This window comes from Aethalodelphis obliquidens, unplaced genomic scaffold (genome assembly GCF_003676395.1).
Source record: "Aethalodelphis obliquidens isolate GAN/ISIS:26980383/991018 unplaced genomic scaffold, ASM367639v1 scaffold3, whole genome shotgun sequence".
NCBI classification, from domain to species: Eukaryota; Metazoa; Chordata; class Mammalia; order Artiodactyla; family Delphinidae; genus Aethalodelphis; species Aethalodelphis obliquidens.
Window position 1 is genome coordinate 82738375 of NW_020837947.1, and position 13212 is coordinate 82751586.

The 13212-nt window shown below is 38.6% G+C and overlaps 1 protein-coding gene across 2 annotated transcripts in view; it reads right to left on the reverse strand.

Annotated features, from left to right (window-relative positions):
• The window catches only part of ADGRB3 (adhesion G protein-coupled receptor B3), a 798133-nt gene that overhangs the window by 358079 nt on the left and 426842 nt on the right, over positions 1 to 13212 (reverse strand). For both annotated transcript variants that reach the window (XM_027093283.1, XM_027093293.1), the window contains 2 exons: positions 2545 to 2694; positions 1635 to 1710 (listed from right to left, as the gene is read on the reverse strand). In XM_027093283.1, coding sequence (XP_026949084.1) covers positions 1635 to 1710; positions 2545 to 2694 — 226 coding nt within the window. The remainder of the gene's footprint in view (positions 1 to 1634; positions 1711 to 2544; positions 2695 to 13212) is intronic.

A 13212-nucleotide genomic window follows, 5' to 3' on the forward strand; every position in this document is an offset into this window, starting at 1 on the left:
TTGTTTGTTTATTTATTTATTTATTGTCGGCTGCATTGGGTCTTTGTTGCTGCGTGCAGGCTTTCTCTAGTTGTGGCGAGCGGGGGCTACTCTTCATTGCGGTGCGGGGGCTTCTCATCGCGGTGGCTTCTCTTGTTGCGGAGCATGGGCTCTAGGCACGCCGGCTTCAGTAGCTGTGGCTCACGGGCTCAGTAGTTGTGGTTCACGGGCTGTAGAGCGCAGGCTCAGTAGTTGTGGCACACAGGCTTAGTTGTCCTGTGGCATGTGGGATCTTCCCGGACCAGGGGTGGAAGAACCCGTGTCCCCTGCATTGGTAGGCGGATTCTTAACCACTGCACCACCAGGGAAGTCCCTATCTGGGTACTTTTAACTTTACCACATTTCTCCTCAAATAAACATCATACACAGCAATAGAGGTGGTATAACTATAAATTAATTTTAGCTGTGAGTAATCGTACAGACCAATGTGTTTTAATAAAACCCATGGCAAAGTTGAGAGTAAATATATTAGCTTTGAAAATCTGTTAGTAGAACAAAACCAAACACAAACCTATTCAAATTCAGGAAACCCAAATTCCATCCAGAGAGGAAGGGCGTTAAAGAAAGCTAGATTTCCCAGAGTTGTTTCTGTGGTCAAAACATCCCACTGGATGATCCACAGACTATAATAATAATTCACTGCACATAGATTTTCTCCAAATAATCGTGACTAACTGCAGCTGTTATTGCTTCCTTGGGAGACCTTTTCCTGATGGACTGAACTCTAATTGTTTTTATTTATTAGACCATTTGTTAGGCCCCTGGTATAACTGTATACATCATTCGCAGTCTCTCCTCTTGAAAAACTTAAAGCTTTATTCACGAGGCTGTGGGTACGTGCTCACGGCTGTGTGGCTGTATTTAACTAAAATACAACTTTGTCTCAGTTCTCCACCGTGAGGTGGGGTGGAGGAAACAGGTCACCAAGAGTGAGAACAGCACCATGCAGAGAGATGCGTATCATGTTTTCTGTACAATCTGGTAAAATAGTTAAGACGGCAGAGGAAATAAATTAATGTTGGTAGAATTACTATCTGTAATTGTTTCTTTTTAATGTCTGGGAGGAAAGAAATCAATGGATTTCTTCCAAAATTAGTCCTCTAATTGAACATTTTTCTTAATGTAACTGTAATTGAATATTTATCTAGAGGCAAATTGAGATCTTGCGCAGATGAACAGAACCAAGTATTCCCAGCCATCATGACACTCCTTTAATTTCATGTAATGCTGATGAACAGTACAAGTAAGTACAAATAAAGGGAGACGACAGATTCATTTTAAAATGATCCGTTCTGTTATAGAGCCTTGAGGTTTTCTTTCTCTTACTTTTTTTTTCCCTTGGTCTTAAAGCAAGTCATGATTAGTTACAAAAGAATTACACGGCTATAATCAGGAACCAAAATTGTCTTTCCTAGTTATTTTTCAATGCACAATATGCTAATAAGCTGCTCATTAAATTGGTATTTTCTATTTCATTTAAGAAAAAAGCCCTTTGTATTACCAAACTTTGTTTGACTATTTTCATAGAATGAGCTATAATCACATATTTGGAATAATTTACAGAGATTACAACAGCTTATTAATTTGTAGCTTACCTCAGAGTGGGCAAAATTAGATCTAAGTTTTTGTACAGGACTGCTCCAAGAACAAAGACCGATGACTCATCTAATTCTAGAAAGAATAAAATTTTAAAATATTAGCAAAACAGCAAGAAAAATATTGTGTCTTATAAAACTTTAATCTCCTAATTACAAGGGGATTCCAGTATCTGCCAATGCAAAGCCAGGTATAAGTAATGCCTTCTTAACTGTACCGGGCAAGTGAGCCCACACACTGCATGCATTAATTGTAGCTCCAGAAGATGTATTTTCAGTGGTTTTGTGTCATGAAGTAACTTTCCTGCAGGCTGAGACAAGAAGCGGCTGTAGTTACAGCTAAGGAGTTAAAATTCCCAATGATATGGGGGAGAGCCAATTCTCTTTTGGAGCTCTCAGTTAAAATGTCAAAATTTCCAACGTAAGAATTAAGACCACAATGTCACTCTTGAAAAGGGCCATTAAATTTTAGAGGCTACTGAAGATGTTCTTAAAACTTAATTTTTTGTTAGATTTGTTTTTAGATACCAACTCTTTTTTTTCAGAAGTGAGGCAGAAACAATTATTTTGCATGGAATGGAAAATACAACACATTTCAATACCTAAACTTAAAATCTTAGGCCAAGTGCTTTACACTGGGATGAGACTGTCAACACTGAAATTTGACCCTGACAAGCTCAGGTCTATAATTTGCACTTGTATTATTTTTTTTCATTTTAATAGAGCCTTTCCTCAAGTAAATTCAGATTTAAAGCCCAAATTAGGTTTTCTATAGTTACAAAATAAGTTTAGAGTCGTGATTGCAGACTGTTTCCTAAATTGCTTAATACATGGGAATTTATGCCAAGTGTATTATTAAATTGAACTTATAAATTTTTTGTTCGAGGCTTAAACTATTTCACATATTTACCTTTTGATGATACGGGGGTAAAGATGCTCTTTGGAATGACCACCCTGTCTTCTGAGTTTCTTGCCCAGTCAACCATGCCCTTCCGTCCTTTCATTGGGAAGTTGATGTCTGTTAGAACAGAGGCTGCAGGAAGCTTCTGAATGCTAGCCACTGTGAAAAAAGAAGTAATGATGTCAACTAAAATCTTTCAGCGTTATCAAAATTGATCAAATTAAACCTTGCAGTATATTAAAAATAAAATTTCTAGTCCTAATTATATTTATCAGAGCTATAAAACGTGCTGATTCCTTAAAATTAGAGGATATTCATTAGGGCTGCTGACTTTTCCTTATTAATTTGGTTTCTGTCGCTTTCAGCAGGGATCATACAGTGACGGTCAGTGGCTGGGTGGACAATCTCATGAGCACTGACAGCTGCGGCCAACCTGGTTGTTCATGGTTGGCCTCCATTCCCATTGTTAGAATCCCCTACTGTATTTTTGTTAAATATTTTGATTAACACACCTGATTCACAGACTGACATTTTCATTTAAATCTGAACTTTGTCCTCAGAGCAAGTTTTCTGCACCTACCTCTGAACACTGTCTTTGGAACAAATATTTCCTGGATGAGATGGGGTACCGTGAAGACATGAAAAACAAACACATTGCTCTGGGAGACAGAACTGTCAGGATTCAAATAATGAAGCACTAAAAACACCATAACCACAGAGCCAATATAATATGCAGGAGCGTTTAACGAATAGGACAGTAATAACAAACGATTCTTAAAATGCACACCCACAATTGAAAATAATAAATGTATATATGTGAATGGAGAATTCTGTCTTTACTCACAGTAAGTATTTTAACATATATTGAGAAAATTAATGAATAATATGTTTGGTAATGCCTGAATATATTTTTATTATATATATATTATATATATACACACACATATACATCTATATATAACTACATATAACAAAACTATGATAGTAAACACTCAAGCACTTATTGAGTGCACACAGTTTCAATTAAGGAATGTAATCTGTAGAGCTTTTACATAGGTCCATACTTGTTCCACATTAAAGTTTCAGGTGTTCCCTGGAAGATTTAAATGGAAATATGATGAGGAAACTCTAAAAGCTATCCCAATAAGAAAGGTGAAGTAAGAAACCATTAGACTCCTCATAAGTGGATTTCATTCAAAAGAAACTTGTAATTAAAATAAGAGAGAATGAAAATTAAGAATTTAATAATATTAGTTGTATAAATCTATTACTGTACCACTGGCTCAGTTGCAAATTAAACTGGTTATGTATTACTATACTTTATTAAAGCTCTTTCAGGCAATTATACCCATCCATTTTCAGCATAGGATAGAATTTCATTTGGCCTGTAATTTGACATAATAAGCTTAAAAAAGGATTTTGTAATTAAATGTTGAAGGAAAGAGGGTGCTGGGTAACTCATAAATTATTATGGATGTGAAAGGCTGTTTTTGGACAACATCTCTAATTATTTTAGTTTCTTTAATAATTCGAACAATGTAGTCTTGGTTGTCCAGAAATAACCCAGTTCATGTGTCCTAAAGGGTCCAAAGCCTCCAGTGTGTACAGATGGACAGATCAGCACATTAGTAGCATGCTTTTTCTTAAGGGCCCTACAAGCTTTATCCAATATGCAAAACTAAGTTCATCTACTTCCAAATTCCTTGACTCTAACTTTGGTTGTCTTGGTGTTTAGAGGAAATTTATTTCACCTCTCTGCTCTAAAAACTGATGAAAAGAAATGAAGGTTTTTCTGATTTCTGGTTTCTACTATAAAGGAAAACAAACAAGAGATAAACTGTTGGATCTTGAGGTCTAATAATTCCGCTGTTTCCGTATACATTGGATAGAAAACAAAAATAAATAAACAACAAAAGAAATAAATAACATACGGAGGAAGCTTATTCTGTACCAATTATATATCACTTTATCCTGAATAAATGCTGGTCTAATACCTTATTCTTAAAAATATAAAAATGAGATAATTATACATGCATGTATCTCACATTATGAAATGCATTCATTCTTCAGTTGGAGGTACATTGGGTATTAAATGATGACTATATAGATTAGATCGACTTTTGAGTCTAGACTAAAAGAATATAAAAATCAATTAGGATCACTAACTTCTGCAAGAAGTCCTTTAAGTTGCATAGTATTGAGCATCAGAAGGATATAAAAACAAACATGTATTCATTAATTTTAGTAGATATGTAGTCCATAAAGTAAGATGGTATTTTCAATAAATATATTATGAAAAGGGATATGACTTCACAGACTGATAAACTTCAAATCTAGCCTTCAAATTATCAGTATACACGCTCTTTAAAATATTTAGTATTTAAAATTGTACATCTTTACCTTAAACCTACTTAGGAAGATGCCTAAGGTGACACTGTGGTTCTTCATGAACCTGCAGTGATTAATTAACATGAAAAACTATTTCCACACAGCAAAAATGATTTAAAGATGACTTTCATTTTCTCCTTCTTTCAGTCCCTGTACCAAACACTTGGACCAATCTAATCCTCAATTCCTTCCCTTCTTCATTGAAGTTCTCCAAAACCCTCAGGTAAAAATTTAGTTGCAGTTAGTCTTTAGGGAACTAGGGAGCTCAAAAAAGGTAAGATTAAAAATGAATACCTTACATATATCCAGAGAAAACCATAATTCAAAAAGATATACATGCACCCCAATGCTCATAGCAGCACTATTCACAATAGCCAAGACATGGAAGCAACCTAAATGTCCATCAACATATGAATGGATAAAGAAGATGTGGTACATATATACAATAGAATATTACTCAGCCATAAAAAGGAATGAAATAATGTCATTTGCAGCAACATGGATGGATCTAGAGATTACCATACTAAGTGAAGTAAGTCAGACAGAGAAAGAAAAATAGCTTATGATATCATTTTATATGCAGAATCTAAAAAATGATACAAATGAACTTATTTACAAGACAGAAATAGATTCACAGACATAGAAAACAAACTGATGGTTACCATAGAGGAAGGGGTGGGGGAGGGATAAACTAGGAAGTTGGGATTAACATATACACAATACTACATATAAAATAGTAACTAACAAGGACCTACTGTATAGCACAGGGAACTAAACTCAATATATTGTAATAACCTATAAGGAAAAGAATCTGAAAAAGATACAACATTATAAATCAACTATACTTCAATAAAAAAAAAAGAATGCCTTAAAGTATGTCTAGAGTACATATGTGTCTAGTGCTGCAAAAGGATATCAATGCAAAGCATGAGGGCACGATGTACATACTTTGCTTCTGTAACAATTGCTGCATTAAAACCAATCGTGGGTATTTAGATGATAGAGCGTCTTTCCTCAAAAATTGAGAAAATGTCTTTCTTACAGAAGATTAAAGTAGTTAAAAAAAATCTCAAAGGACACAATGTCCCTGAACAAATAGGCACATCTTGAATGCTTCAAGAACTACCCGAAATTCACTGCATCGTGTTTTAATTACAACTCTAGATTTGATTTCTTATGCAATAAAATAGGTGACTCATCATGGATAAACCTTGGAACAAACCCAGCTGACTTTCAGTTTGCATTTTTAATGCTGTCATTTTGCATTTGGATATGCAGCATAAAATCCTCTGACAGCATCATATTTGTTATTGGCCAATCTCTTAAAGGATTGAGGTTCGGTATAGATTTTTGCTCATCAGAAAGCATAAGCAAATTTTTGCATATGGGTCTAAAAGCACATGAGCTGTTCTTTTGTTTTTGTTTTTTGTAACCACTGAGCTCTCCTTTGGTTCATCAAAGCAGGTGGTGCTTCTAACCTGTTCCTGAGGAAAATCATGAGGTTTTAGCCCTTTGTCCCTATTAATTGAGGTCCTGGACGATGGGGACTCTTGTCCTTTTCATCCTTGTAATATGAATGGCCCACTACAGTTGAATCAGTTGCATCATGAACAAGAAAATAAGGGATAAATTAAGACTTTGGGATTAACATATACACACTGCTATATATAAAAAAAATAGATAATCAACAAGGACCACAGGGAACTCTACTCAATATTGTGTAATAACCCATAAGGGAAAAGAATCTGAAAAAGAATATATAAGTATATATATCACTGAATCACTTTGCTGTACACCTGACACTAGCACAACATTGAAATGAACAATACTTCAATTAAAAAAGGACATAATGATGGGCTTCCCTGGTGGTGCAGTGGTTGGGAGTCTGCCTGCTGATGCAGGGGACATGGGTTCGTGCCCCGCTCCAGGAAGATCCCACATGCCGCAGAGCGGCTGGGCCCGTGGGCCATGGCCGCTGAGCCTGTGCGTCCGGAGCCTGCGCTCCGCAGCAGGAGAGGCCACAGCAGTGAGAGGCCCGCATACCGCAAAAAAAAAAAAAAAAAAGACATAATGAGAAAAAATAAGGCATCTGGAAGGAAAATGCTAGAGAGTGAAAGTGTATGGTAAATGGCGTAGGAAACAGCAGAATGGGCAAATGAGTGCCAGCAGAGGTAGGTGGCAGTTTACAAGAGTGGGGTAAGTGTGGACTCTGGATCTGGGCCCTGGATTCAAATCCTTGGTAGTTTAGGCTAACTATGATGTCCTAGTTTTTTAGGGCCAGTGCCAGTTCACCTCTGATATTTTGCACAGTTATGATTAACATCCCCTATCACTCTCAAAAGTCTCATTTTAGAAGATAAATTCCAAGTTCATTTTATACGTTGTGTGACACTGGGCAAATTGCCTAACCTCTCTGTGCCTCAATTTCCTCTTCTGTACCATGGGAATAATACTATTATCTACCGCACTAGGATGCTGGAGGATGAAATAAGTAACTGTATGCCAAGATGTGGGAGTTGGGTGCCTAACTGGGACCTGGAGCATGGGTGGTCCTATGGAAGTGTTGGCTATTCCAGTAGGTTTTCTCATAATCACTTCCAAGGGAACTTGGGAACTACCTCATTGTATGTCCATAGTATGATAAAATATTTGACTTTTACAACAAACATTCTGTTTTGTTTGTCCTTCAGTGACCTTAGGCATGGGATTACATCGTCAAAACTTAATGTTGACTATATTCAGATGATCAAAGGCAGGAATTGCACTTAAAATAAATAGAGATCATCCTTTAGTACTTTAATGCACCACTAGGGAGTGAATAAGCCTTCCTTTTTACTTATCCCTTCCTTCCCTCTCTCCCCCCTCCCTCCCTTCCTTCCTTTTTTTCTGATAGCTTCTGCCAGAGGCAAGGGGGGCCTTCTCTGGTTGTTTGGCTACACAAGGTCAGTCAGGTTAAAAATCTATTGGCTGCATCGTGAATGACAAATTCCATACTTCCATTGCAGCCATGGCCACAGACTGCACAGTGAACTTCAAAAGCACTACTTTTAAGCACTGACCTAAGTGCTTAATGCAGTGACTCACATTCTGTAATGAGTGGAGGGAACTCCCAAGGGAGGACACCTAATAATCATAGACCCTTCATTGTCAGGGGCGGATAAAGAAGAAGCTGTTTACGGGATGCCCTAAAAGCAGTCCTTCTCATTGCTCCCTTCCATTGATGTTTCCCATATATTTAAGGTTTGCATCATTTTTCACGTCGATTCAGAGGGCACAACTTACAAACGGGGTCCTGACTCACCAATATTAGAAAATTGGCCAGTTATCAAAATGGAATTGCTTATGGAAAACATCACTCGATATTACTAGATGGTCACCTGCACAGTTTCAAAATCCTGTAAGTAAAACTTGGGAGGGAGGAAATGATGCATTGCATCAGTGTGTTAGAAAGCGACTCAACCATACTAGAAAAGAATATGAAAAAGAATGTATGTCTGTGTATAACGGAAACACCTTGCTGTACAGCAGAAATTAACACAACATTGTAAATCAACTCTACCTCAATAAAATAATTAAGAAAAAAAAATAAGGAACTCAGTCCTGCTCTTGAACCCATATCAAGCACATGGGGGCTGAGCAGAGCCTCTATGTAGTGTGACCCCCCTGGCACTTAGCAGCTTAAGAAGCCATTATTTTCCTATGGCAATGCTGAGTGGCTTGTAAACTACTGAGGGCGTTTGGGAGGGAAGGGAAGCGCAGCTGATTTTATTGCACACTTGCCATGGCCTTGGCACTGTCATTACCGGATTCCTTAACTGATTCAGCACATATTTATCATGTGGTTCCTCTGAGCTAGGCCCTGTTTCTAGCACAGCACTTGGCCAGATGCCTTAAACATGATACCTTATTTAATATTTAAAACAAGCCCAGGGGGTATTGGTGTTGTCAGTATCCTTCCTTTCTTAAATGAGGAAGAGGACACTTAAGTGGTGGCATTGTGATTCAAATCTCAGTTGCCTACTCAGAAGTATAGGATTTTGTACTGTGTGATGCAGTTTGATTATACCTAACACATAAACAGCAAATTTACTTTGCCTTACTGTAATATTTTTGCACTAAATATAAAAGACCGACATAGTGTCTCAGTTAGAGGAAATAAAACTATCTTACTTGCCCAACAGAAAATCAAAACTAGGCACCACTGAAGAACAATGGTTATCAAAAGGGAATGCAGATATTATATATACACACACGTTAATTGGTCCATCATGATCTCCAACATCGTTTCCAGGAAACACTCAGACATTCAGAGAGATTTTTAGTTTCTCTCCTCCCCGCTCTATTTCCCCCATTTACTCTGTCTCCTTCCCAAAGGCTGGGATTGGAGTGTTGAGGGTTGTGCGGAAAGAAGAGGCTCCCTGAGAGCAGCCTGTAGCCACCATTTCCCAGGAAACAGAGGAGGTGGGAAGTGCGTCTGCAAGGACCAGGGTGCGGAGAGCTGAGAGCATCCATCAGTTCAGCCGCCACCATCCCACCTACAGGGTGTAGCACCCCACAGCCCAGAGCAGCACACAGAGATTTAGTTGAGAAACGTTGTTCCCATTAGGAGTCCACAGATTTGTTTTAAGAGAAAAAGCAGCCTCCCCTGATATTTAAAAGTAGACAAACTTGATGGACAGTCAAGAAAGTAACCATGTGGCAAGTCAAAGATTTTTTTCAACTTGCTAGTTTCCAATGACATATTATACATAGTGAAACTTTAAATAATTAATCATTTTGTGTGTTCCTTTCTGGCATCAAAATAGAAAAACCTGTGAATGATTTGTGAATTATCAGCTTCAGATTCTGTTTATTATCCATTAGCCGGTTTCAAAGCCTGGGAGCCTCTGCAGCACAAGGCCTGTTTCTTATTTCTGCTCCTGGCCTTTTTGCCAGACTTCGGTGCTCTCTATGGAGGATTTCCTCAGCTTCTTCTCAGGTCACTCCTATTCTCCAACATGCAATCCTGCTGACACACATGTTTACATGATTACATGGTACATCCCCAGGCAGACACACCACCCTTGTTCAAGCTGAACTCTCTCAACCAGGGACTGGCAAGCTACAACCTACGGTCCAGATCTGTCCTACCAGCTCTTTGTGGATGGTCTGCAAGCTAAAAGTGGTTTTCACGTTTTTAAGTGGTTGAAAAACATCAAAAGAAGAATTGTATTTCTTGGCATGTGAAAATTAAATAAAATTCAAATCTCAGTGTCTACAAATAAAGCTTTATTGGAACACAGACACACAATTCATTCACATGAAGCCTAGGCCTGCTTTTAGGCAACAAGAGCAGAGTTTAACAGTTACAGCAGAGACTGTACGGTCCACAAAGCCTGAAATGTTTACTATCTGGCCCTTTACAGAAAAGGTTTGCCTACCCCTGTTGCAGGCATATATCGGAGAAGCTATTTTTAAATATTACAATCTCTCTTTAAAGAGAAATATTTTCTAAAATATCTTATTTTCTGCACTTTTTCTGTTAACTATTGCATGTTCTTTCTGAAGGCCTTTTTCTTTCTATGCTATGTAAAATTTAATGAGGGAAATTTAACCTGATTATACCAATTTTCTTTCAGGTTTTAAAAAGGGTATGTCACTTATAAATTTTCATCTTCTCTACACAAGTAGTTCATGATTTCATTCCTCACATAAATACAAAACAAAATGTGATATGCAAATCAATTTTGCATGTATACCTGAATGGTAAAACCAAATCAATAAAGAAAATGCTTTAGGAAGTAAATTCTCCCTCTTCTCCCAACCAGTGAAATGAAGAACAGGATTCCTGTCCTTCCGTCCTAGAGGAAGGACCTTTAGATGATAATAAACCAAGTAAAAACAAATGAGAGAGTTTGTGTATGCAGCATCGTGTGTGTGTGTGTGTGATGTATTGTTTTGATATCTATGGGTATTCAAACCTTACCAGGGGAGTGAGGCAGGAACCTGCGAGAAGACAAGCACCCATACAGTCAGGAAACGACAACGAAGGTCAACAATCCCAGGGCTTCCCGAGACAGTAATCACCCATCCCCAGAAGAGTACTAGCAATGCCAAGTGCTACGACTTGACAGGAGAACGATCATTGTAGACTCAAGAGTTCTGTCTGGAAATTCATTCATCCAGCAAATTTCTATTGAGCGAGCCCTGAGAGTGTTGCAAGCAGGGTCTTACCACTGAGGACCTAGCAAGTGAGCAAGAGACACAAAGTCTTTGCCCTTAACAAGCTCGCAGTCTAGTGGGGGAATGCACACAGTACGTTAGTGAAGAAACAATTCAGATGATTCAAGGTCGTGACAGGTGGCATGAAAGAAATAACTGATGAGATGGCGTGTGGTCAGTCGGCCAAGAAAGGCCTCTCTGAAGAGGGAGAATGTGGGCTGTGGTTTGACAGCTGAGTATAAGTTAGGGGAAGAAGAAAGAGCCTGTGCAGACCCAGAGCCTGGAAAAGGGCTGTGATGTTCCAGAAGTATCAGAATAGCAGTGTCTGGGGTATGAGGTGAGGGAACTTACTGTGCCCTAGAAAAAGAGTAACATTTTTAATAGAGCATGAAGGTTTAGGTAGAGAAGCAGTCAAACAAAGGGCTGGAGGTGACACTTTAGGCTAAGTGATCTGAGATCTGGAGCATGATCAAATTTAGAACTTAGAGATGTAAACTGGTTGTCTTCTAATTAGAAGTAATGTAAACAACGAGGTCCTACTGTAGAGCACAGAGAACTATATTCAGTATCCTGGGATAAACCACAATGGAAAAAATATGGAAAAAGTTGTATACATATACTGAGTCACGTGTTGGTACAGCAGAAATTAACACAACATTGTAAATCAATTATATGTGAATAAAATAAATTTTTAAAAAAAGAAGTAATAGTTGATAATGTGGACATGATAAGTTCCCCTCCAAAGAGAGAATACAATGGACAGATTCATTCATTCAACAAATATCAACTGAGTACCTATCACATGCCAAGTGCAGTTCTGGGCACTGGAAATACACCAGTGAACAAAACAGTTAAAGTCCCTGCCCTCGTGGGACCAGCATGGTACCTGGGGAGAGACAGGGGACGAACAAACAGAACTAGATCTAATGTCAGTAACAGTAAATGATCTGCTAGAGAATGATGAGTTGGGTCGGAGACCTTTACTAAATAGTGGAAGCTTCTTTGGTCGGCTGGCCTCCGTGCAGACACCTGCAGAAGAGACATGGTGAGCTGTGCCGACATCAAGAAGATGAAAGAAAAGAGGCTGAGAAGTGTAGTTTAGGAGAGATTCACTTTTAGAGGGTAAAGAGAAATAATCAGGGAAAGACACCAAAAATAAATGGAGAGAGAAAAAGATAAACCACAATAGTAAACTAACTGTGAAACAGAAAGATGTATCTTAATAATGCCAACGTGGCTTTACAAGAAGTCAAAGGCTTTATAAAGATTATGGAAAAGGGCCACTGGTTTAGAAAAAGGAAAACCATACTCTAAACTTAGGTTCTGGCCATGCTCTACGGCAGAGTTGGTAAACTTCCTATAAAGGGCCAAAAAATAAATATTTTCAGCTTCAAGGGCCACCGAGTCTGCTAGGAGGACCTGGAAGCCGCCCCAGACAATTCATAACTGAATGGTCATGCAAGAACACGTGTATTTAATAATAGAAGAACAATTATCTGATGTGACCAGTATTGTGGTTCTCTAGTTCAACAAACGTTTTTGGGGGCAAAACTCTTGATTTCCCACCACCAAAGCACTTCTCCTCCATCTTCCTAGAAGGTACCACCAGGTACTCAAGATGTTTGAACCAAAAACGCAAGGGTTGTCCTGGTTTTCCTGCATCTCCTACAACCATCTATCAACACCATGCTTCTTCCCTCTGTCTCCTTTCCAGATCCCTCTGGAAGCCTCCAGTATCTCTCACCTGAGCTAATTCGAGGGCCGCCTGACTGGCTTCCTTGAGTCCACCCTTGTTCCTTCAAGTCCTCCTCTCAGAAACCAGAGTTAACTTTTAAAAATGTAAATCACACCATGTTGTTCTCTCACTTGAAAGAATTCAGTGGCCCATCAGTGCTTTTAGAGTAAAATCCAGATCCACACGAGGGCCTCCCAGGCTCCGCATGGCTGGCACCTGCCTGTCTGTGGATCACGGCCAAACCGCTGTCCTGCTCGCTGCCCCTGGTCTTTCCTCTCCACCACAAGGCTCTTCCTCTCCAACTAGAATATTCTTTTCTACTCTTATCCTCAAGTGTCTGCTAAACTGTGTTT